This window comes from Bos indicus, chromosome 8, assembly GCF_029378745.1.
Source record: "Bos indicus isolate NIAB-ARS_2022 breed Sahiwal x Tharparkar chromosome 8, NIAB-ARS_B.indTharparkar_mat_pri_1.0, whole genome shotgun sequence".
NCBI lineage: Eukaryota > Metazoa > Chordata > Mammalia > Artiodactyla > Bovidae > Bos > Bos indicus.
In genome coordinates, this window is record NC_091767.1 from 101,867,987 (window position 1) to 101,895,789 (window position 27,803).

The following is a 27,803-nucleotide window of genomic DNA, read 5'->3' on the forward strand; positions in this document are numbered from 1 at the left end:
TTACTGAGTCATTTCAGTTTTTATTCCAGAGTCATACAAAGCACTATCATCTGTATTATTTAGAAGTGGCTTTCAAAACATTTTTGCCATGACTCATAGTATATAAAAAAAAAAATACCCTTTACATCACAATTCAGGTCATATTCATTCATTCCTTCATTAAGTATTGACCACCTACTATATGCCAAATACTATTCTCAGCAGGATACAGTAGTAAACAGGAAGAAGAACAAAAGCCCTTGCCCTCAAAGGCCTTACATGCAGGTGGAGCCTATGATAAAGTAAACTCACAAACGCACAGAAAAGGAAGATTCACGAACCAAAACCTATTTCTACATGCCATGTACTCTGTTATTTTCTATTAAAAAAAAAAAGCGGGCCACACCCCATTCAGCCATTTAGTTGGCCTCTCAATTCGGTAATGTATTGAGACCTGCACTCTGAAAAATACTGGTCTAGGTACTTTATGCATTAGGCCGTGTGTGCATTGTTCCCCTTTTACAGACGAGACAGAGCGACAGGGAAGTCCTAAGGTTAAGTGGGTTAGCCACACTCGCCTGCACCCGAGGGAGCACCGCTGGGGCCCACTGCCACCCTCCCCATTATCCTCTGCGGTCCTTGCTGTCGCAGCCCCTACTCTGATGATGAAATCCTGAGCTCTGCCTGGGGCAGACCTTCTCTCCCTGCCAGGGAAGACCGCATTAGTACCTTCTAGGCCCGACTAGACCGCGTGGCTCAGGTTTGGCTGCTCCCGGGCCCCGCACTGGATGCTGCTTCCTCGCTGCTGCACCAGAGTGGGCTCCTCTGCACTGTGGCTTCTTTACAAGCAGGTCTTAGCTCTTCCCCTTAAAGCACAGTGCTTTACAGAGCAGGCGTTAGTAAATACGCATGGAACTGAACTGAATTTGTAAGGAGAGGGGTAGAGGAAGTGCTTACAAGACAGGACTGAAAGATTCAGATATTTAGGTGATATATAAGGGCTGAGACCAGAAAAGATACCACTGGGAAAAAAGATCTTTTCACCCAGGTTATAAAAGTTACATGTTTGGTAGAAGCATCAATAGTATAAAAACTATTCAATCCAAAAATGTTATATCCCTAGCATCAGTAGATTTAGAATGATGCCAGTTGCTCAGGGATTGCACGGAAGAGTAACTTACATTGATTCAAGAAAAGAAGGGCCAAGGCTAGCTGTGTGAACCTGGAGAGGCAGAGGCAAAGGCCCAGGTGCTCGCCAGCAGTGGGAGAAAGGGCACCTTTGCTGTAACGGTGACCATTACAGTGGGGACAGCTGCCAACTTCGCAAATGAGGAAAACCAGTCCCAATTCTCAACAGAGAGAATCTAAATGGCACAGCCATATCTAGAACTGTCCACTCCTGCTTCGTACAGTTTAGGTGAGATGGGGCTGAGTGCATGGAACAAATACCTAAGGGAAGGAAGGAGAATCTGTTCAAAAAGGGACATAAACTTTTCTAATTCTTGACTCAAACTGTAACTTCCAGTTTAAAATCTCATCCTACCACCAGACAGGATGGGGACTTAAGGCCAAGATGAGGTCAGTTATAAAAAATACTATATCTGTGATATAGTGTAAAACATAATTTCAATCCTATTAAAAGTAAAAAAAAAAATACTGTTAGCTCAATGACCTCTAAGGTTCAGGGACGTACACATGTATAGATTTTTAGATATCGTGAACACTGAATTCTCTAGCCCATGGTTTTCAGACTTTATTTTGAATTAGAGACACTAATTGCGTAGGACTAAGGTAGTTGACTCACTGGAAAAGATTCTGATGCTGGGAGGGATTTGGGGGCAGGAGGAGAAGGGGACAACAGAGGATGAGATGGCTGGATGGCATCACCAACTCGATGGACATGGGTTTGGGTGAACTCCGGGAGTTGGTGATGGACAGGGAGGCCTGGCGTGCTGCAGTTCATGGGGTCGCAAAGATTCAGACATGACTGAGCAACTGAACTGGATTGAACTGAACTGAAGGTCAGTTGTGGGGACTGCATATTTAAGTAAGCATCCTGTATTCTGTTCAAAGTTGTATCATGTTGAGAAACTTGCTTATCCTAATTCTTTCCTCTTTAACTGAAAAGGGGCTCAACTTTGCTTCTAATTAGAGCAAAAATGGGCAATAAAACTGTTCAGGCACACCATTTATGTAGTAACACTAAATAAGAGCATGTACAAAATTTAAAGCTATATTTCTTATTGTTTTTAATAGCATTTAATCACATAATTTACAGTGGCATAGGTTTATAAAAGGTATTTACGACTGGCTGGTAACTTACTCGCATCTTGGGTTTTCTTTTAAAATTGAGAATAGGGAAACTAGTTAAAGGATATTTTAGGATCTGATGACTATAAACACAAAAGGTACACTGATATCAATTCTATAAACAGCAAATGTGAATGTAGCTTAAGCCTATTGGTTCACATTTTTAAAAAGCACCCTCATTTGTTTATAAAGTACTTTAAATGGTTCTTGAAACTCTACTGTAGACATGATATATTCAGTCCAACTAGTTTGGAAGGTGGGTTTTGTGACCACATCCAATTTGGGGTCTGATTCAGAATTAAAAATCAAACTGCCTTACACACAGATTATAGTCCTGAGCAGCAGCATCAGTTCCCAGATAATACAGCTTCCAGAGCTTTCATCATCCTGGTCAGCCTTCTTTTTTTGCTTTCACTTAAACATATCTTTCTTTTAAAGAAACAAAACATATAAAAAAAAGTCCACCAAAATTCTGAAAGTCACAGTTTGTATAGCACTGAATGATAGTAGCTTTGGCATTTGATATTACAAAGTCACTTCCGTTACAAATGTTTTCTTCATTCTGGGTCAAGGCGAGGTAAAACAGGAAGAATGAGATTCCCAAAGGCAGAATCTTGAGTTATGAAGTATCCCGATGAATGTGCATGTGCATGCTAAGAGAGGTTTAAAAAAAGAAAAAAAGGCAATTTAGTTATTAAGAGTCACAGTTCTTCAACCAAGGCATTAAAATTACTTACCCTTTCTGAGTGCTTAAGACCAAATTTGTTTTAAAAGCCAGTTCTGCTGCTGCTAATTTTGTTTAAATACACAGAAGATCTACAATAATAAAGAATTCACATTAACAAGTTGCACCAGGTACCAATTTATCCTCCCTACTCTCTTCCTTGTGGTTCTCATCAGTCAGTAATTGAGTCAAAGACGTGAATTACTTTGTTCCTGGAAGTGGGAAGGAAAACTAGCAACAAGGTCCCAGAGTGCTCTGCCCTTGGTCAATAAAGCAGGAGAGTGAGAAAGAACGGCAGAAGTTGGAAGGAGAAGGGGAAAGGCAGCTGATGGCTGGTGATTAAGATGCCAACATTTTGTAGAGAATGCTGGAATGTAAATAACAAAACCACCAGTGATGTCCTTTGTCACTAAACAAAGGACTGTTTATAGGTGGTCTAAAGGGAGATGATCTTTAGTGTAATGTCCCTTGCAATTCTAAGGCTTAAAAGCATCAGTAACACTGTCTTGTCCAAGGTCTCTGAGAATCTTAAATTATCCAAGATCAATGAAATACTAAAACTGTTCATCACAGTCAGTTTTTTTAAGATGATGGGTTGTCAGATTTCCATATTAAGAGTTAAGTCTTGCTCAGTCGTGTCCAACTGTTTGCGACCCTACAGACTACAGCCCACCAGGCTCCTCTGTCCATGGGATTCTCCAGGCAAGAATGCTGGAGTGGGTTGCCATGCCCTCCTCCAGAGGATCTTCCCAACCCAGGGATTGAACCTGTGTCTCTTATGTCTCCTGCATTGGCAGGTGGGTTCTTTACCACTCAGATCAGATCAGTTGCTCAGTCGTGTCCGACTCTTCGCGACCGACCCCATGAATCGCAGCACGCCAGGCCTCCCTGTCCATCACCAACTCCCAGAATTCACCCAGACTCACGTCCATTGAGTCAGTGATGCCATCCAGCCATCTCATCCTCTGTCGTCCCCTTCTCCTGCTGCCCCCAATCCCTCCCAGCATCAGACTCTTTTTCCAATGAGTCAACTCTTCACATAAGGTGGCCAAAGTACTGGAGTTTCAGCTTTAGCATCATTCCTTCCAAAGAAATCCCAGGGCTGATCTCCTTCAGGATATACTGGTTGGATCTCCGTGCAGTCCAAGGGACTCTCAAGAGTCCTCCAACACCACAGTTCAAAAGCATCAATTCTTCGGTGCTCAGCCTTCTTTACAGTCCAACTCTCACATCCATACATGACCACAGGAAAAACCATAGCCTTGACTAGACGAACCTTTGTTGGCAAAGGAATGTCTCTACTTTTGAATATGCTATCTAGGTTGGTCATAACTTTCCTTCCAAGGAGTAAGCATCTTTTAATTTCATGGCTGCAGTCACCATCTGCAGTGATTTTGGAGCCCAGAAAAATGAAGTCTGACACTGTTTCCCCATCTATTTCCCATGAAGTGGTGGGACCGGATGCCATGATCTTCGTTTTCTGAATGTTGAGCTTTAGGCCAACTTTTTCACTCTCCACTTTCACTTTCATCAAGAGGCTTTTTAGTTCCTCTTCACTTTCTGCCATAAGGGTGGTGTCTTCTGCATATCTGAGGTTATTGATATTTCTCCTGGCAATCTTGATTCCAGCTTGTGTTTCTTCCAGTCCAGCGTTTCTCATGAGGTACTCTGCATATAAGTTAAATAAACAGGGTGACAATATACAGCCTTGACGAATTCCTTTTCCTATTTGGAACCAGTCTGTTGTTCCATGTCCAGTTCTAACTGTTGCTTCCTGACCTGCATACAGATTTCTCAAGAGGCAGATCAGGTGTTCTGGTATTCCCATCTCTTTCAGAATTTTCCACAGTTTATTGTGATCCACACAGTCAAGGCTTTGGCATAGTCAATAAAGCAGAAATAGATGTTTTTCTGGAACTCTCTTGCTTTTTCCATGATCCAGCGGATATTGGCAATTTGATCTCTGGTTCCTCTGCCTTTTCTAAAACCAGCTTGAACATCAGGAAGTTCACGGTTCACATGTTGCTGAAGCCTGGTTTGGAGAATTTTGAGCATTACTTTAGTAGCATGTGAGATGAGTGCAACTGTGCGGTAGTCTGAGCATTCTTTGGCATTGCCTTTCTTTGGGATTGGAATGAAAACTGACCTTTTCCAGTCCTGTGGCCACTGCTGAGTTTTCCAAATTTGATGGCATATTGAGTGCAGCACTTTCACAGCATCATCTTTCAGGATTTGGAACAGCTCAACTGGAATTCTATCACCTCCACTAGCTTTGTTCGTAGTGATGCTTTCCAAGGCCCACTTGACTTCATATTCCAGGATGTCTGGCTCTAGGTCAGTGATCACACCATCGTAATTATCTGGGTCGTGAAGATCTTTTTTGTACAGTTTTTCTGTGTATTCTTGCCATCTCTTCTTCATATCTTCTGCTTCTGTTAGGTCCATACCATTTCTGTCCTTTATCGAGCTCATCTTTGCATGAAATGTTCCTTTGGTATCTCTGATTTTCTTGAAGAGATCCCTAGTCTTTCCCATTCTGTTGTTTTCCTCTATTTCTTTGCATTGATCGCTGAAGAAGGCTTTCTTATCTCTTCTTTACCACTAGCACCACTCAAAACAGATATGCTGACCATTAAAAAAAGAATCCAAGCAACAATAAATCAGTAAGACTATCAAAGGACATAACAGCATGACCAATTTGAAAAATATATATGTACTATTAAACTAGCCAGCCAGTTTGGCTTCTTGCGTTCATTCAGGCCATCCAAATATCCTACACTCTTTTGTGCACAAGCAGTCTCTTCCCAGGTGCGGCAAAAAATCAATCATGACCACTTCAACAATATAAAAGATACTTTCATTACTCCTGTATTGCTCCTTCAAATTCTTTGGGCATGACTGAACATCAGCAAACCACTGCAATTATGTATGGAACATTTTTATTGATATTGCTCCAATGCAATACAAAATAAGAACTGTGCTGGTTTCCAAGCCCCGGGAAATCTCTGGTGAGACAAGAATGTCAGTCACACTTTTCTTACCTGCAAAGCTGCCTTCTGCTGGGCTGCAATATGCTGCTGCTCAGCGTGGTCCCGGAAGTCCTTGTTGAGGGCGGGTCTCGAGAGCGCAATGCTAAAATGAGACTCTTAGTTACTTGACTATTTAGAGACTCCTTTACTTCTGAATCACATTTTTCATTAGATATTCTATATAGGGATTATTTAAAAAACAAAACATCTTCCTGAATAAGTCTTTTTCCCTTCTTCCACTGTTTACATTAATTTATATGGAAAAGCCCATACATATTATTTACTAGTGCTTCAGATTATCTCCTTTTTATCAATGATTTATGGCCTTCTGCTTTCAAACTGATTTGAGGTACTCTGGTCTATCATAAAGTTACATTTATGATGAAAACTAAAGAGCTGACTATTTCAAGCAGATGGTAGAGCATACGAAGGCAGGGTTCAAACCTGACACATTTGAAGAAATTTATGGTTCAGTAGGACTGGAGGTCTGGAGAGGGGAGAAGTGGGTTGTCAAAAAATGAGTCTAGGAAGGAAGGCAGGTACCAGGACATGTACAGCCTTGTGAAAGAAATCAAGAAATTCGATTCCTAGGCCAGGAAATTAAACATAAGAGAATGATAAATGCTTGGAGACGGAAGTGAGAGGGAATAATAAACAATTAAAGTTCATGTTTCTGACTTTGATTACTAGTAGATCTGTACCACTCATGGCAACAAGTAAGCCAAGAATACTAAGTAGGTAGAGAGGGGAGATGAGTTCAGTATGAAACACACCAAGTGTGAGATGCCTGTAGGACATCAAAGTGCAGATGTCCAGGAGGCAGTCTGGTGCTTGAGAGAGGAATGGGCTAGAGATGTAAGCGTGTAAAAGTTATCAGCACATAAGTAACAGGCTGTGAAAGTGGATGCAACTGTCCAGTGAAAAGACGCAGACTGGGCAACTGGGTCTAGAACAGAACTCGGAGGAATACCAACATTCAAGAGACAGGCAGTGGAGAAATGGCTAAAAGAGACACCAAGACAGTATAACAGTGAATGAATGGAGGCCAAGAAGAGTACTTTAAGGAGGAGGAAGCTGTATACAATGGAATAAAAAATTAAAAATCTTGTCATTTGTGATGGTAAACACCATATGAGCTCACTTATATGTGGCATCTAAAAAACAAAACGAAAACAGACTTCTATACACCTGAATCTAACACAATATTGTATATCAAGTATATGCCAATAAAAATTAAAAAATTAACCAGACTCACAGATAAACAGGTGGTTAACAGAGGGAAGGGGTGTGAGGTGGGAGAAACAGGTAAAGGGGATTAAGAGGCACCAGCCCGTTGGAAAATAAAGAGGTCACAGGAATGTAATATGCAGCATAAGAAATGTGATCAACAATGTTGTAACACCTTTGTGTAGGGACAGATGGTTACTTACTGTAGTGATCAGATCATAATGTACGCAGATGTCAAATCGTTATGCAGTAAACCTGCAGCTAACACAATACTGTACAGTAACTACATTTCCATTTTTTGAAAAGGAAGAAATCAGTGGTTTCAAATAATGATAAGCAGTCTAACAAGAAAAGGACTTTGGTTCATCAGATTTAGCCACAAGGAAGCTGCAAGTGACCTGGGCTCCAACCCATTCTTTGGGGCTAGGGTGGGGAGGCCTGGAAGTCAGACTGTAGTAAGCTAAGGAGTCAGTAAGTGAGAGAGCAGAGATGAGCAGGTACGGACAACTCCTTTAAGAGATCTGCCTGACGTGATTTTTGTTTTTTGATCTATTGATATGATTTATTATATTAATTGATTTCAGATGATAAACCTATTTTGAATCTTTGAAATAAATCCTGCTTGTATTTTCAAAAAAAAAAAAGAGATCTGCCTGAAAGAGAGAAGGGGAAGTTAAGGTGGTGGCTGAAAAGAATAATGGGTGTCAGGGAAGAGATTTAAGATGGCAGAAATGAAATAAAGATCATTAAGCTACCTCAATTTTACCTACTTGGCATAATGCTTAAAAAGTGGGACATTAACAATAATTTCATGAATAACAACAACCAAAAAACACAAAACTCTTTTCTTTTTTTTGCAAGTAGCCTGTAGAGAAAATTAAATATTCTGATTAGAATGAAAATATTTAAAATCTAATCAATTTTTAAAAATCTAATTTCTTCAAATCCAACTAGGAAATAAAACGTCACATGTTAAAGAAACAAATCACTGCCAACCAATTTTAATTCTGTCCAAGACACTTTTTATATCACTAAATATAAAAACCAGATTATTCTTCTATACCTAGCTCCAGGATGATTTGTTGAAGATTGGTTCTGCATTAGTAACTTTCTTTTTTCTTTGTCCAGTTCTGCCAAGATTGCAACTCTATTTTTGTTTTGAAAACCTAAAATAAGAGAGGGGGGGCGGAATGAGAAAGAAAGAAAACAGATTAGAGCTATTTTATAAGCCTAGGCTACCTAGAAATCCAGAAAGCAAAACTTCATTCTCTAACATGATAATAAACTACTAGTAAGCAGTTTCCTTCTCTACTGCCTGTCTTCAACCAACTGTAACGGCATTATACGCAGATAAAAGCAAAGTATAATACTGACTGAGGGCTTTTAAGAGTGAGTTCTACAGAATTTTAATCGCCAAAGATGGGTAACAGCATTTGTTTCTTAAAATCTCTGTGGCCCCAAATCCTGCAGGGACCAATCTCTCCCTTGCTCAGTCAATCTCTGAAGTAGAGATTTTCTTAGTTCTCAGTTTTAGGAGTCTTTATGAATGCCTCTTTCATGGAAGTGGAAAGCATGAAAAGTACTAGATATACTCAGGTCAAAACAGTATTTCTTTTTCTCAACACTTTCATTCAGAAATGACACACACAGTCTTTCAAGGAACAAGTCAAAGAATTGCAACTGACTAGCAAACAGTTCTGTGAGAGAGATGGAACGTAACTGAAAGGGAAAGGCTATGGTCAGATCTATCAGGCTCTTATTTTCTGCTCTTGTCTGATGTCCCAAAATTGTACTTCCTTCTTGACCTTTCAAAAATAATTTATGTGTCAGTTTTTGCACAAAACATTTACTATATTATAGACATATATAGTCAATAGAACTTAAGTAACAATAATAGCTTATTTCAAACTTGAAACTTAAGGCAAAATACTAGGTAGTCTATTTGTTACATGAAGTGCATTATGCTTAGTCACTCAGTTATGTCTGGCTCTTTGCGACCCCATGAACTGCAGCCCTCCAGGCTCTTCTGTCCATGGGATTTTTCAGGCAGGATTACCGGAGCAGGTTGCCATTTCCTCCTCCAGGGGATCTTCCCGATCCAGGGATTGAACCTGAGTCTCCTACACTGGCAGGCAGATTCTTTACCACTGAGCCACCCGGGAAGGTGAGTTATGTGAAGCAGTTAAGTATAATTTTCTAGAGCAAGATTCTCCCACTGTCAAGGTTTGCACAAACTTAACTCAAGGGCATAGATACATAAAACTGAACCTCTATTACAGTCACTACATGCACTGTTTTAAGACAAACCATCCTTGCCATAATTCAGTATTTTATTTTTATGATGTTTTACATGTATCTTAAAGGTAAAGGTAACTTTTACATTCTTAGAAGCATAAGGGTAGTAAAACATATTATCTCATGTACAGTAGGAAATACTATTTCTTTATAACTAAACTTTTTCCTAATAAAATTATTTTATAATGCAGCACACTCTAAAAGTTCCACTTTTAGAACTATAACTCTGTCTCCATTCACAATCATATGTACCCTCATTTCCACATTCACTTATAGAAACATTTTAATACCACACATTTCTGTGTCACTAAAAATATTCTGGAATAACCAGCATTACATCAAATTGCACTTAAAACCTAACAGCTAATAATTCACATTGTGTGAATAGTTCTATGACACTTAAACAAGGACTAATAGGAAATCTTTTTATTGAAAAAATCTAAAACTAAAGAATGAAAATTACTGTTTGATAAGTGCGGGTGTGGATAATATACTTTCCAATTACAGTTATTATACTGCTTTCATAACTGATTATTTTTAAAGATATTTAAAAAACTCAAATCTTTCAAGTAGTTATCTTACAAGCTATATACTCTTCACAACTCTACAGTGAATCGAACTATATCATCCTGAGGGAGCTGTTTAGGGGGAGGTTCCCTGGTGGCCTACTGGTCAGCACGGCACGCTCTCAGTACTATGGCCTAGGTTCAATCCCTGACTGGGTAACCGAGACCCTACAAGCTTAGTGAGTCCCGTCCTCAAAAAAACAAAACAGCCGTTTAGTATTGGAGGAGTCCATTCCTCCAATTAGTTTATTGGTTTACTAATAAACTATTAGTTCAACATGTTTTAAGTTATTTATTGTGTATAAATGACATACATACAGGCACTAAGGCAGATGCTAAGAATGCAACGATGTGTCACAACTTGACTTCATTCTAGCTCTCATGGTTCTTAAAACATTCCAGTGAAGATAGAGATTATCAAATAATTACACAGATGAATGTATAATTAAAGTCTAAGATGAGCAGTCTGAAATAAAGAAATAAAATTCTATCAGCATTTATAACAATCACTGTGGGACTCAATGTTGAATCAGCCTGACTCAGACTGGAAGGAGGGGGAGCAGTGTCAAAGCAGTCTCCTCCAGGAAGGAATGCTTGAGCTGAAATGTTAGACTAATTAGTTTAACTAGGGGTGGAGGGACAAAATAACCCTTCCCCTGGTAGAAAGATCATGGAAGCTACAAGGTTGAGAATAGACTAGATAAGAGAAGAAAAGCCAGTAGAACAAGCTAGAGATGAGAGGTTGTTTATGGCCAGAGAAATGAACAGACATGACAAACCCAAGAGCTTTTTGGGCAGTTCAATCAACGGGACAATCAGAGAATCAATAGGAAATAAGGAATAATCATGTCCAACTCTTTGCAACCCCATACTGTAGCCCGCCAGGCTCCTCTGTCCATGGAATTTTCCAGGCAAGAATACTGGAGCAGGTTGCCACGTTTTTGGAGGGTAGGAAGGCAGAATATTATTCTGCCTCCTTAATGACACATAAAATGTATTCAGTGTTTCAAGCTTATACTAATTCAGGAGAGACTGCCTGAGTCTAAGCCTGAGTTAAGTAGTAGCAGTATCTGGTCTTCTAGATAGCTAGTTAATGGCAAACACTTCCTATAACTTGCAAGATTCAAAAATTCAACTCTTAAAAAAAATTATTCAACTCTTAGCCACCTTTCAGAATTTACTGAAAACACAGATCAGGGAAACATCAGCCCTGATGTCTGATCAGGTGATCTCCCTGTGTTCAAGTTCTTTCTCTCTTAGACCCCAAGGACTTATCCCTTTAAGCTGCTGCCTCTTTTTCTATCCATTGAGGTTCCTTGTCTTCATCAGTGGCTAAATAAGATGATGAAATCTCTTCTGCTTAAATCACCCTTTCCTCCTCACTCATTTTTCATTTCCTCTTACAGATAAACTCATTTCTCTGAGTTTATTTATAGTAAATAGTTTTAGTATTTTTAGATTTTATAGTTAAGATTTTATATTTTAGAGTAAGGATTTTCTGCTTAATAACAGCTGCATAAGAGATACAAAAATAAAGATGAGGTCTTCTGCCCCTAGTTTAGAGCTCCCAATTTTTTCTTGGATGCTCTAATTAGAATGTTCTAACCCACAGCAAAAGTGCAGTGTGGGAAACAATCAACAGGGAACCTGGGCACAGACTCAATTTGGGTTCTCATCTCAGTACTACCAGTTACTATTTAATATTGGGAAAATTACCTCACTATGCAGGACCAATGGGCATAACAATGACAACTTTGAAGGATGGTTATATGAAATACAGTAAATATAAATAAAGTACCTAGCATACTGCCTGCCACGTGATTCATTCAGTTCAGTTCAGTCACTCAGTCGTGTCCGACTCTTTGTGACCCCATGAATCGCAGCACGCCAGGCCTCCCTGGCCATCGCCAACTCCCAGAGTCCACCCAAGCCCATGTCCATTGAGTCGGTGATGCCATCCCACCATCTTATCCTCTGTCGTCCCCTTCTCCTCCTGCCCTCAATCTTTCCCAGCATCAGCGTCTTTCCAAGGAGTCAGTTCTTTGCATCAGGTGGGCAAAGTATTGGAGTTTCAGCTTCAACATCAGTCCTTCCAATGCTTACTAAATACTAGCTATTACTTTTATTATCACTTAGTGTTCTCTGTCATTTAGTTTGTTAACCTCACTAGATTCTTTAAAAATATATATATATATTTATTTGGTTGCGCTGAGTCTTAGTTGAGGCATGTGGGATCTAGTTCCCTGACCAGGGATCGAACCTGGGCCCCCTGCATTGGGAGCCCAGAGTTTTAGCCACTGGACTACCAGGGAAGTCCCTCACTAGATTCTTGTCAGCCCCATTCTGACAATTCTCTTTCAGTAAACAGGTTTCCATTACAAAGGGTACAACTGATTAGCACAGCTTTCAAGGTTACACTCACATGACTGGCCTCCCAGGTCAGTCTGAATGGACCTGGGGATCACAAGCTCTCTTTTACTATACAAACAATCTCATTCTAGTTTATGTAACATTCTGCCTCAATTCAGTTTCATTCCTATTTGAACCTGGGCCTATAGATCAATTCCAGCACCAGAAAACTACTGTAGTGCCTTTGCCTTGGCAATGAAAAATGAGACAGAAAAAATCTAGCTTTATTTATTTAGAAATCTAGCTTTAAAAAATCAACTCCAAATTGTGTCTTTGCATCCACACTCTCATCTTTAAAAAAGGTACAAATATAAGAATTTTAAGGTGATTTTTATGCATCACTAGGATAAATTCTTTTTTTTATTTTATTTTATTTTTTAATTTTTTTTTCTCAATTAATTTTATTTTATTTTTAAACCTTACATAATTGTATTAGTTTTGCCAAATATCAAAATGAATCCACCACAGGTATACATGTGTTCCCCATCCTGAACCCTCCTCCCTCCTCCCTCCCCATACCATCCCTCTGGGTCGTCCCAGTGCACCAGCCCCAAGCATCCAGCATCGTGCATTGAACCTGGACTGGCATCTCGTTTCATACATGACATTTCACATGTTTCAATGCCATTCTCCCAAATCTTCCCACCCTCTCCCTCTCCCACAGAGTCCATAAGCCTGTTCTATACATCAGTGTCTCTTTTGCTGTCTCGTATACAGGGTTATCGTTACCCTCTTTCTAAATTCCATATATATGCGTTAGTATACTGTATTGGTGTTTTTCCTTCTGGCTTACTTCACTCTGTATAATAGGCTCCAGTTTCATCCACCTCATTAGAACTGATTCAAATGTATTCTTTTTAATGGCTGAGTAATACTCCATTGTGTATATGTACCATAGCTTTCTTATCCATTCATCTGCTGATGGACATCTAGGTTGCTTCCATGTCCTGGCTATTATAAACAGTGCTGCGATGAACATTGGGGTACACGTGTCTCTTTCCCTTCTGGTTTCCTCAGTGTGTATGCCCAGCAGTGGGATTGCTGGATCGTAAGGCAGTTCTATTTCCAGTTTTTTAAGGAATCTCCACACTGTTCTCCATAGTGGCTGTACTAGTTTGCATTCCCACCAACAGTGTAAGAGGGTTCCCTTTTCTCCACACCCTCTCCAGCATTTATTATTTGTAGACTTTTGGATCGCAGCCATTCTGACTGGTGTGAAATGGTACCTCATAGTGGTTTTGATTTGCATTTCTCTGATAATGAGTGATGTTGAGCATCTTTTCATGTGTTTGTTAGCCATCTGTATGTCTTCTTTGGAGAAATGTCTATTTAGATCTTTGGCCCATTTTTTGATTGGGTCATTTATTTTTCTGGAGTTGAGCTGTAGGAGTTGCTTGTATATTTTAGAGATTAGTTGTTTGTCGGTTGCTTCATTTGCTATTATTTTCTCCCATTCTGAAGGCTGTCTTTTCACCTTGCTAATAGTTTCCTTTGATGTGCAGAAGCTTTTAAGGTTAATTAGGTCCCATTTGTTTATTTTTGCTTTTATTTCCAATATTCTGGGAGGTGGGTCATAGAGGATCCTGCTGTGATGTATGTCAGAGAGTGTTTTGCCTATGTTCTCCTCTAGGAGTTTTATAGTTTCTGGTCTTTAATCCATTTTGGGTTTATTTTTGTATATGGTGTTAGAAAGTGTTCTAGTTTCATTCTTTTACAAGTGGTTGACCAGATTTCCCAGCACCACTTGTCAAAGAGATTGTCTTTAATCCATTGTATATTCTTGCCTCCTTTGTCAAAGATAAGGTGTCCATATGTGCGTGGATTTATCTCTGGGCTTTCTATTTTGTTCCATTGATCTATATTTCTGTCTTTGTGCCAGTACCATACTGTCTTGATAACTGTGGCTTTGTAGTAGAGCCTGAAGTCAGGTAGGTTGATTCCTCCAGTTCCATTTTTCTTTCTCAAGATCGCTTTGGCTATTCGAGGTTTTTTGTATTTCCATACAAATTGTGAAATTATTTGTTCTAGCTCTGTGAAGAATACCGTTGGTAGCTTGATAGGGATTGCATTGAATCTATAAATTGCTTTGGGTAGTATACTCATTTTCACTATACTGATTCTTCGAATCCATGAACATGGTATATTTCTCCATCTATTAGTGTCCTCTTTGATTTCTTTCACCAGTGTTTTATAGTTTTCTATATATAGGTCTTTAGTTTCTTTAGGTAGATATATTCCTAAGTATTTTATTCTTTCCGTTGCAATGGTGAATGGAATTGTTTCCTTAATTTCTCTTTCTGTTTTCTCATTATTAGTGTATAGGAATGCAAGGGATTTCTGTGTGTTGATTTTATATCCTGCAACTTTACTATAGTCATTGATTAGTTCTAGTAATTTTCTGGTGGAGTCTTTAGGGTTTTCTATGTAGAGGATCATGTCATCTGCAAATAGTGAGAGTTTTACTTCTTCTTTTCCAATTTGGATTCCTTTTATTTGTTTTTCTGCTCTGATTGCTGTGGCCAAAACTTCCAAAACTATGTTGAATAGTAATGGTGAAAGTGGGCACCCTTGTCTTGTTCCTGACTTTAGAGGAAATGCTTTCAATTTTTCACCATTGAGGATAATGTTTGCTGTGGGTTTGTCATATATAGCTTTTATTATGTTGAGGTATGTTCCTTCTATTCCCGCTTTCTGGAGAGTTTTTATCATAAATGGGTGTTGAATTTTGTCAAAGGCTTTCTCTGCATCTATTGAGATAATCATATGGTTTTTGTTTTTCAATTTGTTAATGTGGTGTATTACATTGATTGATTTGCGGATATTGAAGAATCCTTGCATCCCTGGGATAAAGCCCACTTGGTCATGGTGTATGATCTTTTTAATGTGTTGTTGGATTCTGATTGCTAGAATTTTGTTAAGGATTTTTGCATCTATGTTCATCAGTGATATTGGCCTGTAGTTTTCTTTTTTTGTGGGATCTTTGTCAGGTTTTGGTATTAGGGTGATGGTGGCCTCATAGAATGAGTTTGGAAGTTTACCTTCCTCTGCAATTTTCTGGAAGAGTTTGAGCAGGATAGGTGTTAGCTCTTCTCTAAATTTTTGGTAGAATTCAGCTGTGAAGCTGTCTGGACCTGGGCTTTTGTTTGCTGGAAGATTTTTGATTACAGTTTCAATTTCCATGCTTGTGATGGGTCTGTTAAGATTTTCTATTTCTTCCTGGTCGAGTTTTGGAAAGTTATACTTTTCTAAGAATTTGTCCATTTCTTCCTCGTTGTCCATTTTATTGGCATATAATTGTTGATAATAGTCTCTTATGATCCTTTGTATTTCTGTGTTGTCTGTTGTGATCTCTCCATTTTCGTTTCTAATTTTATTGATTTGATTTTTCTCCCTTTGTTTCTTGATGAGTCTGGCTAATGGTTTATCAATTTTATTTATCCTTTCAAAGAACCAGCTTTTGGCTTTGTTGATTTTTGCTATGGTCTCTTTTGTTTCTTTTGCATTTATTTCTGCTCTAATTTTTAAGATTTCTTTCCTTCTACTAACCCTGGGGTTCTTCATTTCTTCCTTTTCTAGTTGCTTTAGGTGTAGAGTTAGGTTATTTATTTGACTTTTTTCTTTTTTTTTTTTTTTTAATTAATTCCATTTATTTAAACCAAGATCTTAGTAAGCCCACAGATTTTATTGATGGACTAGACACAGTATGTAAGACAAAGTTAAATGTTTTGCCTGAGAAATCACACGGTTAGAGTTTCTAACAAATGAGATAGGGGAGGACTGCAGGTTTAGGGGCAACCCTACTGTACTGTATAGTAGTATATCTGAAGTATGACACATGGAACGTTTCTTAAGTTTTTTTAAAGCTATCAAAGACTAGGATATACATGTGGCTGAAATCTGAGTATAACTGAGAGAACCTTAAGACTACAGCAACCATGTTTATCATAAATACAAATTAACTCCATCTTTTAATTCTTACTAAGACAGTATCACTTCTCAGCTGCTTTTTCAGTTACTGTGACTCAGGCATTTGCCTCACAAATATTCAAATCTGTGCCACTGCAAAATTAGATACCTTCAGGGCATCTCCGAAAGTTCTTCCCACGATAACCATATTCCTCTTGCCTGAAATGTCCTTGGTATTCCTTCAAGCCCCCTCTGCCATTAAGTCTTGCTAACAACATCTTTCTAACAACAATAAAATCAACCAACCACTCCTATTCCTTCTGTTATTGTTTTTAACACACTAGAATTTACTTAACTGCTTACTGGCCAAATAGTTTGAAATGATAATCAGTAGGAAAAAATCTCAAATCAAGAGTTTTTATTGTCTCTTTACAACATCACAACTGAGTCCATAGAACCATCTATCTTGTTGTTTCTGCAGCAGGATCACTGAGATCTTATTCATCAGCCTGCTGAACTGTTCCTTTTTCAGAAACATAGATACCATCCAAAAATTTTCTGATATCCTTGTTTTTAACTGTGGTGGCTTGCTGAATCAAAGCAGCTGAATTTGACACAAGTTCAATGTCATTTCCTTCAAGAATCAACTCATCTTTCTGGGCTTGAGATACTGAACAGGCAACCCCTGGCCTCATTCGAACCCTGCGTATGTATTTTTCACCCAAAAAATTTCGGATTTCCACAAGAGAACCATTCTCCTGAATAACAACGTTGATGGGGAAGTGAGCATACACCGACCTCATCTTGTAACGGAAACCCAGTGTAACACCCTTGATCATGTTCTGTACGTGACTACAGATTGTGCGAACAGTGGCCAGTTCCTTTCTGTTTCCCCACCATTTGTCAACACGGAGCCTCTTCTTTTTCTTCCCAAGGAGACTAAGTTCTACATTGATGTGATTGAAGTCCCTCTGCAGGGTGCCTCTGGGGCCCTTCACAATAACTGTCCGTCCCTTCAAGTTAATGTCGACATTTTCTGGGATGTCGACAGTCTGGTTGCTGAGAATGGTCTTCATTCTCGCAGTAGATGCGGCAAAGTTGACTTTTTTCTTGTTTCTTGAGGTGTGCCTGTATTGCTATGAACTTTCCCCTTAGGACTGCTTTTACTGTGTCCCACAGGTTTTGGGTTGTTGTGTTTTCATTTTCATTCGTTTCTATGCAAATTTTGATTTCTTTTTTGATTTCTTCTGTGATTTGTTGGTTATTCAGCAGGGTGTTGTTCATCCTCCATATGTTGGAATTTTTAATAGTTTTTCTCCTGTAATTGAGATCTGATCTTACTGCATTGTGGTCAGAAAAGATGCTTGGAATGATTTCTGTTTTTTTGAATTTACCAAGGCTAGCTTTATGGCCCAGGATGTGATCTATCCTGGAGAAGGTTCCATGTGCGCTTGAGAAAAAGGTGAAATTCATTGTTTTGGGATGAAATGTCCTATAGATATCAATTAGGTCTAACTGGTCTATTGTATCGTTTAAAGTTTGTGTTTCCTTGTTAATTTTCTGTTTAGTTGATCTATCCATAGGTGTGAGTGGGGTATTAAAGTCTCCCACTATTATTGTGTTATTGGTAATTTCTCCTTTCATACTTGTTAGCATTTGTCTTACATACTGCGGTGCTCCCGTGTTGGGTGCATATATATTTATAATTGTTATATCTTCTTCTTGGATTGATCCTTTGATCATTATGTAGTGACCTTCTTTGTCTCTTTTCACAGCCTTTGTTTTAAAGTCTATTTTATCTGATATGAGTATTGCTACTCCTGCTTTCTTTTGGTCCCTATTTGCATGGAAAATCTTTTTCCAGCCCTTCACTTTCAGTCTGTATGTGTCCCCTGTTTTGAGGTGGGTCTCCTGTAGACAACATATGTAGGGGTCTTGTTTTTGTATCCATTCAGCCAGTCTTTGTCTTTTGGTTGGGGCATTCAACCCATTTACGTTTAAGGTAATTACTGATAAGTATGATCCCGCTGCCATTTACTTTATTGTTTGGGGTTCGAATTTATACACCATTTTTGTGTTTCCTGTCTAGAGAATATCCTTTAGTATTTGTTGGAGAGCTGGTTTGGTGGTGCAGAATTCTCTCAGCTTTTGCTTGTCTGAGAAGCTTTTGATTTCTCCTTCATACTTGAATGAAATCCTTGCTGGGTACAATAATCTGGGCTGTAGGTTATTTTCTTTCATCATTTTAAGTATGTCTTGCCATTCCCTCCTGGCTTGAAGAGTTTCTATTGAAAGATCAGCTGTTATCCTTATGGGAATTCCCTTGTGTGTTATTTGTTGTTTTTCCCTTGCTGCTTTTAATATTTGTTCTTTGTGTTTGATCTTTGTTAATTTGATTAATATGTGTCTTGGGGTGTTTCGCCTTGGGTTTATCCTGTTTGGGATTCTCTGGGTTTCTTGGACTTGGGTGATTATTTCCTTCCCCAGTTTAGGGAAGTTTTCAACTATTATCTCCTCAAGTATTTTCTCATGGTCTTTCTTTTTGTCTTCTTCTTCTGGAACCCCTATGATTCGAATGTTGTAGCGTTTAATATTGTCCTGGAGGTCTCTGAGATTGTCACTTCTTTTAATTCGTTTTTCTTTTATTCTCTCTGATTCATTTATTTCTACCATTCTTTCTAATTCACTAATCCTATCTTCTGCCTCTGTTATTCTACTATTTGTTGCCTCCAGAGTGTTTTTAATTTCATTTATTGCATTATTCATTATATATTGACTCTTTTTTATTTCTTCTAGGTCCTTGTTAAACCTTTCTTGCATCTTCTCAATCCTTGTCTCCAAGCTATTTATCTGTGATTCCATTTTAATTTCAAGATTTTGGATCAATTTCACTATCATTATTTGGAATTCTTTATCAGGTAGATTCCCTATCTCTTCCTCTTTTGTTTGGTTTGGTGGGCATTTATCCTGTTCCTTTATCTGCTGGCTATTCCTCTGTCTCTTCATCTTGTTTAAATTGCTGAGTTTGGGGTGTCCTTTCTGTATTCTGGCAGTTTGTGGAGTTCTCTTTATTGTGGCTTTTCCTCGCTGTGTGTGGGTTTGTACAGGTGGCTTGTCAAGGTTTCCTGGTTAGGGAAGCTTGTGTCGGTGTTCTGATGGGTGGAGCTGTATTTCTTCTCTTTGTTCAGTCACGCTGTGGGGAGGGAGGGAGGGATGCTGCAAACAAATAACACTGGCGTGCGCTCGCAGTGCCTCAGCCACACTGGGTCTGCCCCCGCTCACGGCGCGTGTAGTCTCCCTGCCCACACTGCTCGGGCTCTAGGTTGTTCCGCCGGGAACAATCCGAGGCTGGCCCTGGGTTGCATGTACCTCCCAGGTCCAAGCCGCTCAGGTTCAGGCACTCGGGTAGTCCTCAGAGGCGCAGACTCAGTTGAGCCTGAGTTTTGTGCTCTTCCCAGGTCTGAGCAGCTCAAGTGATGAGGTGTTTGGCAAGCGCCAATGCTGCGACTTATCGCCTCCCCGCCACTCGGTTATCTGGGTGTAAAACCGGCGCACCTTCTCAGGCAGATGTTAACCGTCCAGACCCCCAAAAAGTTTTAGTTAGCAAAGAAGCCTGCTTACAGTTTTATAGATAATGTCTCTCTGGGGCTGCGATTGCCCCCTTCCGGCTCTGGCTGCCTGTCACCGGAGGGGGAAGGTCTGCAGCCGGCTATCTCTGTTCAATTCTTTGTTCCGTGCGCGGGCCTGGCGGTGTCTTAGGTTGGGGCTGGCTTTTCGCGTGGTAGATATCCCACAGTCTGGTTTGCTAGCCCAAATTATTTCGCTGAAATAGTGCTCAGGGTATTCAGGCCAGATTCTTACTCTAAGCGATGCAGCCCACGCTGCGCCTCCCTGCCCAGCCCCCGCTTGCTAATGGCGCGTGCAGGCGTCTGCGCTGCTTCTCCGCTGGGGGAGTTACCGTAGGACTCGCAATCTTCGAGTTTTAATTGTTTATTTATTTTTTCTTCCTGTTATGTTGCCCTCTGTGCTTCCAAAGCTCGGCACAGATTCGGCAGTGAGAAGGTTTCCTGGTGTTTGGAAACTTCTCTCTTTTTAAGACTCCCTTCCCGGGACGGAACTCCGTCCCTCCCTCTTTTGTCTCTTTTTTTGTCTTTTATATTTTTTCCTACCTCCTTTCGAAGAGTTGGATTGCTTTTCTGGGTGCCTGATGTCCTCTGCCGGCATTCAGAAGTTGTTTTGTGGAATTTACTCGACGTTTAAATGCTCTTTTGATGAATTTGTGGGGGAGAAAGTGTTCTCCCCGTCCTACTCCTCTGCCATCTTGGCTCCTCCCCTAGGATAAATTCTTAATTGAGAGGTAGCATACCTTAGCACAAGCCTGAAGGGTAAATTTGCTTTCCTTCTGGAACATAGATGGTTTAGATACTTGGGTCTGAGGTCACCAAGACACCTCCCAGGAGCTACGCTACTCCAATCCTACACAGCATCCTGAAATCACAGCTACGAACATCCGAAGTGGGCCCAAATCAATAGTTCCCATCACTGGATTACAGGAATTACAGTTATTACTCCAAGCATTATGAGATAACGATAAAAGAACTAAAAGAACTAAGATGTTACTTAGTTTTTCACCAGGTTTCTCTATGTAGCTAAAATCAGGTTAGACGAATCTCCCAACTGCCAACACATGATCAAGGACTCTGATATTTGCCAGTCATGAGAGCCTCTTTCCATAGGAATGGTACTTGGCCAAATTCCAGTTTGACAATCTGCCTCTACATATTAAATTCTCAAAATGTTACTTATCAATCAAATAATTGTTATGAACCCATCAAATGTTCTACACTATGATGAATGCTAAGGAGAATTGAGAGACTTCAGTAACTGTCTGAAGAGCCTGTGAAATTTAGCAGTTCAGATTGCTACTGTAGTATGATAAGACTGCTAGATCTAAATAAAAGATGGCCTGTCCCCTACAGTAGAGACATTAATACATTACACCAGACAGATGAAGATTTTTGTAAAAGTCATTGTTCTTTCAGTTATTATTGTCAGATAATTATGGAACTTTGTCTTCAATCTTCATAGTAAGTAGTTCCAATACACATAAACAGTACAGAAGTAATTTAACATAAAGAGTAAAATGCAGTAGCTCCAAATAGTTTCTTTTCCCTGAGAGTTTCGGAGTCTATGGACTCCCTCTGCTGGTGTCTAATAGCAGCAGCTCATGACACCAAAAAATCACTGACAAAAGAGCAACAGAAGTCAAAGGACTAACCTATTTAGGGGATGTTTCATAGTGGATTTGACTACGGATCAATCAAAGGCAACAGTAAAAATGATTGTGTTTTATTCCAACTGCTTAAAAAAATTATAAATCTTGAATATCTGTGCTATTACAACAGAAGGATAAAAACATTTATTTTGTTTTCATTTGGACTTCATGATGTGACTTTTAGAAGCATATTTTCTCTCCAAAATGGATTTCTCTTAGTTTCATTTTGGTTCAAATTAAAATTTTAATCTGAATCCCTATAACCTGTTGAAAAGAAGAGGTCAAAGACCACAGGAGAAAGCTGACCTGTAATTAGTCCATAGAACACACAAATCACTCTTGGGTATTTGAGAGAACAGAACTCCATTAGCTGGTTACACCCAGTAAAGCGGTCACCACAGCTAGGTTTTTACAATACCGCACTTCTATAAAGGGCTTCCCAGGTGGCTTGGTGGTAAAGAACCTACCTGCCAAGGCAGAAGACTCAGGTTCAATCCTAGGAAACATTCCCTGGAGAAGGAAATGGGAACTCACTCCAGTATTCTTGCCTGGAAAATCCCATGGACAGAGGAGCCTGGCAGGCTGCAGTCCATGGGGTCACAAAGTGTTGGACGCAACTTAGCAACTTAAACTTTCACACCCAGGATGGATTTTCTAATTCCAAGTACCCTTTGAGGAACTGCCCCATTTTGACTGCTTTGTGTAAAAATAAAGACTGTTGTTTAAGACAAAAAAAAAAAGTGAGCAAGATTTGAGCTGCTGCAGCCCAACGTAAAGGAGACAAGAATTTGTTTGGAGTATGAGTTGAGCCAAGCCATCTGCTAGAACAAAAATCACATTTCAGAGGAATATAACAGAATCCAGGGTCTCTATAACCTATTAGTCATAGTACCCAGATTTCATAACAAGTCACTAAGTGTAGTAAGAAACTTGGGCTTCCCTGGTGGCTCAGCTGGTAAAGAATCCACCTGCAATGTGGGAGACCTGGGTTCCATCCCTGGGTTGGGAAGATCCCCTGGAGATGGGAAAGACTACCCATTCCAGTATTCTGGCCTAGAGAATTCCATGGACTGTACAGTCTATGGGGTCACAAAGTCGGACATGACTGAGTGACTTTCACTTTTACAGTAAGAAAAAGAAAAATGTGACCCATGCTCCAAAAAAAAAAAAAATGCAGTCAACAGAAACCAACTCCAAAATGATCTAGGTGATGTAATTAGCAGTGACACAGAACCTGTATCTAGACTCTTAAAAAAAAACTGATAATAAAAACAATTTTTAAAAAAAATAAGCAAAAGGAAGTCTGAATAAACACTTCACAAAGATTTGCAATGGCTAATAAGCATATTAAAAAGTGCTCAACATTTGTCATCAGGGAAATGCAAGCTAATACTACAATGAGATGTCACTTTACACCCTCTAAAATGGCTAAAATTGAAAAGACCAATAGTGCTCTATAGGAAGCAACCAGAAATATCACACTTTACCAGAAGGAATGTAAAGTACACTCCACTGCTCCACTCCTAGCTATTTATCCAAATATCTGGAAAAGGACTTAACAAATATTCAAAGCAGCTTTATTCACAATGACGCAAACTGACAGAATCCCAAAGTCTCCAAAAAGGAAAACGAATAAGGAAACTGTGGTAAAGTCATGCAATGGGATACTGCTGCTGCTGCTGCTAAGTTGCTTCAGTCGTGTCTGACTCTGTGCGACCCCAGAGACGGCTCCCCTGTCCCTGGGATTCTCCAGGCAAGAACACTGGAGTGGGTTGCCATTTCCTTCTCCAATGCATGAAAGTGAAAAGTGAAAGTGAAGTCGCTCAGTCGTGTCTGACTCTTAGCGACCCCATGGACTGCAGCCTACCAGGCTCCTCCGTTCATGGGATTTTCCAGGCAAGAGTACTGGAATGGGGTGCCAATGCCTTCTCCCCAATGGAATACTAGTCTGCAGTAAAAAAGAATAAACAGTTGATACAAGGCACAACATGGATGATTCTCACAGACAGTACAGTGAGTGTGAGCTGGACACAAACATGTTTACATGATGTTTAAAATGAAACACGACTAAGCTTAGTTTAAAAATAAGATCTGTCAAATAGACGCTTAATTTTGATACGGAGAGGAAAACAGAAGTTTCAATTTTTCAAGTAGGTTTGTAAGTTTGTAAGTTTCACAAGGTGGAACTGAATACTTTCTGGAGATTAAACTTTGTTTTTGAAAACTTATTTTTAAACAAAACAAAAACTCCTTACTCGGGATGTTTCTAACTTGATTTGCTTAAGGGAGCTCTTAACACACATGAAATGTGTATGCAAAGTTTTTCAAGCAAATGAAAATAAAGGCATGGATATGGCCCAATGACAACATTAACTTCTTTAAAAGTGGTTCTTATCTCAAGTAAAAAAGTAAGAGAACTAATGTCAGAGGAGGACCTAAGTTTACAATGTGAGCAATATTAACACAGATTAAAATATAGGATTTAGATGTTCCAGGTGTTCAAGCTGGATTTAGGAAAGGCGGAGAAACCAGAGATCAAATTGCCAACATCTGCTGTATCATCAAAAAGCAAGAGAGTTCCATAAAAATATCTACTGTTTCACTGACTATGCCAAAGCCTTCGACTGTGTGGACCACAACAAACTCTGGAAAATTCTTACGGAGATGGGAATACCAGACCACCTAACCAGAGAAATCTATACACAGGTCAAGAAGCAACAGTTAGAACTGGACATGGAACAACAGACTGGTTCCAAATCGGGAAAGGAGTACATCAAGGCTGTATATTGTTACCCTGCTTATTTAACTTATATGCAGAGTACATCATGAGAAATGCTGGAGTGCATGAAGCACAAGCTGGAATCAAGATTACCGGGAGAAATATCAATAACCTCAGATATGCAGATGACACCACGCTTATGGCAGAAAAAGAAGAAAAAAAGAGCCTGATGAAAGTGAAACAGGAGAGTGAAAATTTGGTTTAAAACTCAACATTCAGAAAACTAAGATCGTGGAATCTGGTCCCATCACTTCATGGGATATGGGGAAACAGTAGAAACCGTGACAGATTTCATTTTTGGGGGCTCCAAAATCATTACAGATGGTGACTGCAGCCATGAACTGAAAAGACGTTTGTTCCTTGGAAGCAAAGTTATGACCAACCTAGACAAGATATTAAAAAGCAGAGACATTACTTTGCCAACAAAGGTCCATCTAGTCAAAGCTATGGTTTTCCCAGTAGTCATGTATGGATGTGAAAGTTGGACTATAAAGAAAGCTGAGCACCAAAGAATTGATGCTTTTAAACTGTGGTGTTGCAGAAGACTCTTGAGAGTCCCTTGGACAGCAAGGAGATCCATCCAGTCCATCCTAAAGGAAATCAGTCCTGAATAGTCATTGGAAGGACTGATGCTGTAGCTCCAATACTTTGGCCACCTGATGTGAAGAACCGACTCATTTGAAAAGACCCTGATGCTGGGAAAGAGTGAAGGCGGGAGGAGAAGGGGGACAACAGAGGATGAGATGGCTGGATGGCATCACCGACTCAATGGACCTGAGTTTGAGTAAACTCCGGGAGTTGGTGATGGACAGGGAGGCCTTGCGTGTTGCAGTCTATGGGGTCACAAGGAGTCGGACGTGACTGAGTGACTGAACTGAATATATAGGATTAATAGATATTAAGGATGTTACATATAGGTGAAGAGCTGACTCATTTGAAAAGACCCTGATGCTGGGAAAGATTGAGGGCAGGAGGAGAAGGGGACGACAGAGGATGAGATGGTTGGATGGCATCACCAACTCAATGGACATGGGTTTGGATGGACTCTGGGAGTTGGTGATGGACAGGGAGGCCTGGCAGGCTTTGGTTCATGGGGTTGAAAAGAGTCGGACATGACTGAGTGACTGAACTGACTGACATATAGACAAAATGATGGAATTGCTTCAAATATGCGATTTTACTTTGCTAGTCTTTTTTTTTGCTATTCATTTTTAATTCTGCCTACAATAACTGCCCTATGCTAAATTTTCTATCAAAATACTTTACTACAGAAGGGAAAAGTTCCTAGGAATAAAAGAAATTCCAGGATGCACTTACCTTGTCCTGAAGGGTTTGCTGCCATCTTCCTATTTTCTGTTTCAACTATGTTCAGGGGTCAGCACTTTACAAACACCTGTAAAAAATAATGTGTACACACTTATCTTCATCTCTTCAGAAACATATGTCTGAAAGGCACACAACTTAAAGCAAGAACCTCAAGTTATTTAGAGGGCTCAGTTGCTCCAGTCATGTTTGACTCTGCGACCTTAAAGCCTGCAAGGTCCTCTGTCCATGGGATTTTCCAGACAAGAATACTGGAGTGGGTTGCCATTTCCTACTCCAGGAGATCTTCCTGACCCAGGGATGGAACCAGCGTCTTTTGTGTCTTCCACATTGTCAGATGGGTTCTTTACCTCTAGCACCACCTGGGAAGCCCACTTAGAGAGTGAAAGTCAAATGTTTATTCTTGCAGATGTTGATACCAACAGTTAGCATTACTCTCTTTAATTACATCATTAGGTTATGTTTACCAAATACTACCAAATGTATCAACTAATTGATAGTATCAATGCGATTACAGGGCTAGGAAGCAAAAACCTCTCAACTATCGTGCCTCTGGATTCATTTAAGACACCTAGCTAACAACTCGGGGAAGGCAATGGCACCCCACTCCAGTGTTCTTGCCTGGAGAATCCCAGGGACAGGGGAGCCTGGTGGGCTGCCGTCTCTGGGGTCGCACAGAGTCGGACACGACTGAAGTGACTTGGCAGCGGCAGCAGCAGCAGCGAACAACTACTGTGTATACTACTTAAGGCTAAAAAGGGAAAAAAGCCGAATATTTCTCCAGTATATACTCTGCACTCTACACTATATGACTGAAATTAGTTATCTTATTTATCACCACTTTATAAATGGGGAGATTGTGCCCACGGTCACGAAGCTAGTGCGAATACTGTTAGTTTTAAACTTCGTGCTTTTGAACTAGGCCTTGGGTAGATCCCAAATGAGCACACCCTATTCTTGCTCTCATGAAATGTATAATCCAGTGGGAAAACACTGTCTCATTCAAGCAACCATACTAAAAGTTTAACACGCGCTTTTTACAAGGCGTAAACAACGCTCTGTGAGCAGAGACGAACTGATTCTACTGGCGACGAGGTATGCCTTTTAATATGCGCACGAAAGGACAAGAGCTAGTAAACACATGTTGGTTTTGAACAAAATAATGTTAGGTGTCTCCTGCGGCTTAAGTACAGAGGAGGCGAAACCGGGTTAGGAAGGGAGGAACAAGAGGGCCATCTTGTGATGGGGGACGTCAAGCAGGGACGTGACAAGGTTGTACCAGCGTCTCAGAAGGGTCCCTGGGGCGTGCGTGGAGGGCTGGCACTGCGGCTGCGGCCGAGACCCAGGACAACACGGGGAGTGAATACTGGGAGGCAAAGCTGACAGGGAAGCCACTACCCTATAGCAAGGGATGGCGGCAGCAGGTCAGCGCCGGGGCCACACACCTCCATAACCGGTGCCGCCAGGCGATCCTACTTACCGCGAGGCGGAAGAGCCAGGACCGCCTAGCCGTCAGGTCGCGTTCTCCAAGGGGGCGCGACCACTTAAAGACCCGCAACTCGAGCTCAACTTGCAACTCTACAACCTTCCCGCGCCCGCTGCTCTTCCGCCTCCCGGAGACTTACCCACGAGGGAGCGGAAGTCCCGCCTCCCGCCTGGACCCAACTGCCGCTCCTCACGGTGATTCGTACTTTAACTGCCAACCTCACGCATACGCCACTTCCTTTCCAAAGAGTGGCAGCCAGAGAGGCTCAGGGAGCTTGCAGGCCGGGGGCGGGCCCGAAAAGGGCGGGGCGCGCAGTGACGTAGGGGAGGGGCAGAGACAGAATGGGTCCCTAGCACCGCAAGTAGCTATTCCGTCCAGACCGCTGGGGGGAGAAAAGCCACCAGCCCAGCAAGTGTGAATCCCCTTAGGTTGGGACTGAGGCGGAGCTGCGGTTGGCACTCGGAGAGCGAGCTTTAACAACCATCTTGGGGTTGC

At 40.5% G+C, this 27,803-nt stretch overlaps 1 protein-coding gene and 1 pseudogene across 6 annotated transcripts; both read right to left on the reverse strand.

Annotated features, from left to right (window-relative positions):
• Positions 1 to 27,474, reverse strand: INIP (INTS3 and NABP interacting protein). Of its 6 annotated transcripts, none has more exons than XM_070795291.1 (5): positions 27,448 to 27,474; positions 25,817 to 25,892; positions 8,333 to 8,435; positions 6,055 to 6,145; positions 1 to 2,942 (listed from the first exon to the last, which is right to left on the reverse strand). In XM_070795291.1, exons 2-5 carry the CDS (start codon positions 25,839 to 25,841, stop codon positions 2,847 to 2,849), a joined length of 315 nt encoding a protein of 104 aa, XP_070651392.1. In that variant the 5' UTR covers positions 25,842 to 25,892; positions 27,448 to 27,474; the 3' UTR covers positions 1 to 2,846. The 6 variants fall into 6 exon arrangements, with proteins under 6 accessions (XP_070651392.1, XP_019822292.1, XP_070651391.1 ...); XM_019966733.2 differs by lacking the exon at positions 27,448 to 27,474 and adding an exon at positions 27,303 to 27,441; XM_070795290.1 differs by lacking the exon at positions 27,448 to 27,474 and adding an exon at positions 27,268 to 27,441.
• On the reverse strand, positions 16,849 to 17,555 carry LOC109563350 (large ribosomal subunit protein uL6 pseudogene; annotated as a pseudogene).
• Positions 27,475 to 27,803: the final 329 nt, after the last annotated feature.

Coding starts and splice junctions, on each gene's coding strand:
- INIP (XM_070795288.1), bottom strand. CDS start 20,669: ATGCCGGCAGAGGACATCAGGCACCCAGAAAAGCAATCCAACTCTTCG. Junction 6,146..8,332: donor ACAAATCATCCTGGAGCTAG/GTATAGAAGAAT, acceptor GTCTCATTTTAG/CATTGCGCTCTCGAGACCCG. Junction 2,943..6,054: donor AGCAGAAGGCAGCTTTGCAG/GTAAGAAAAGTG, acceptor AACCTCTCTTAG/CATGCACATGCACATTCATC.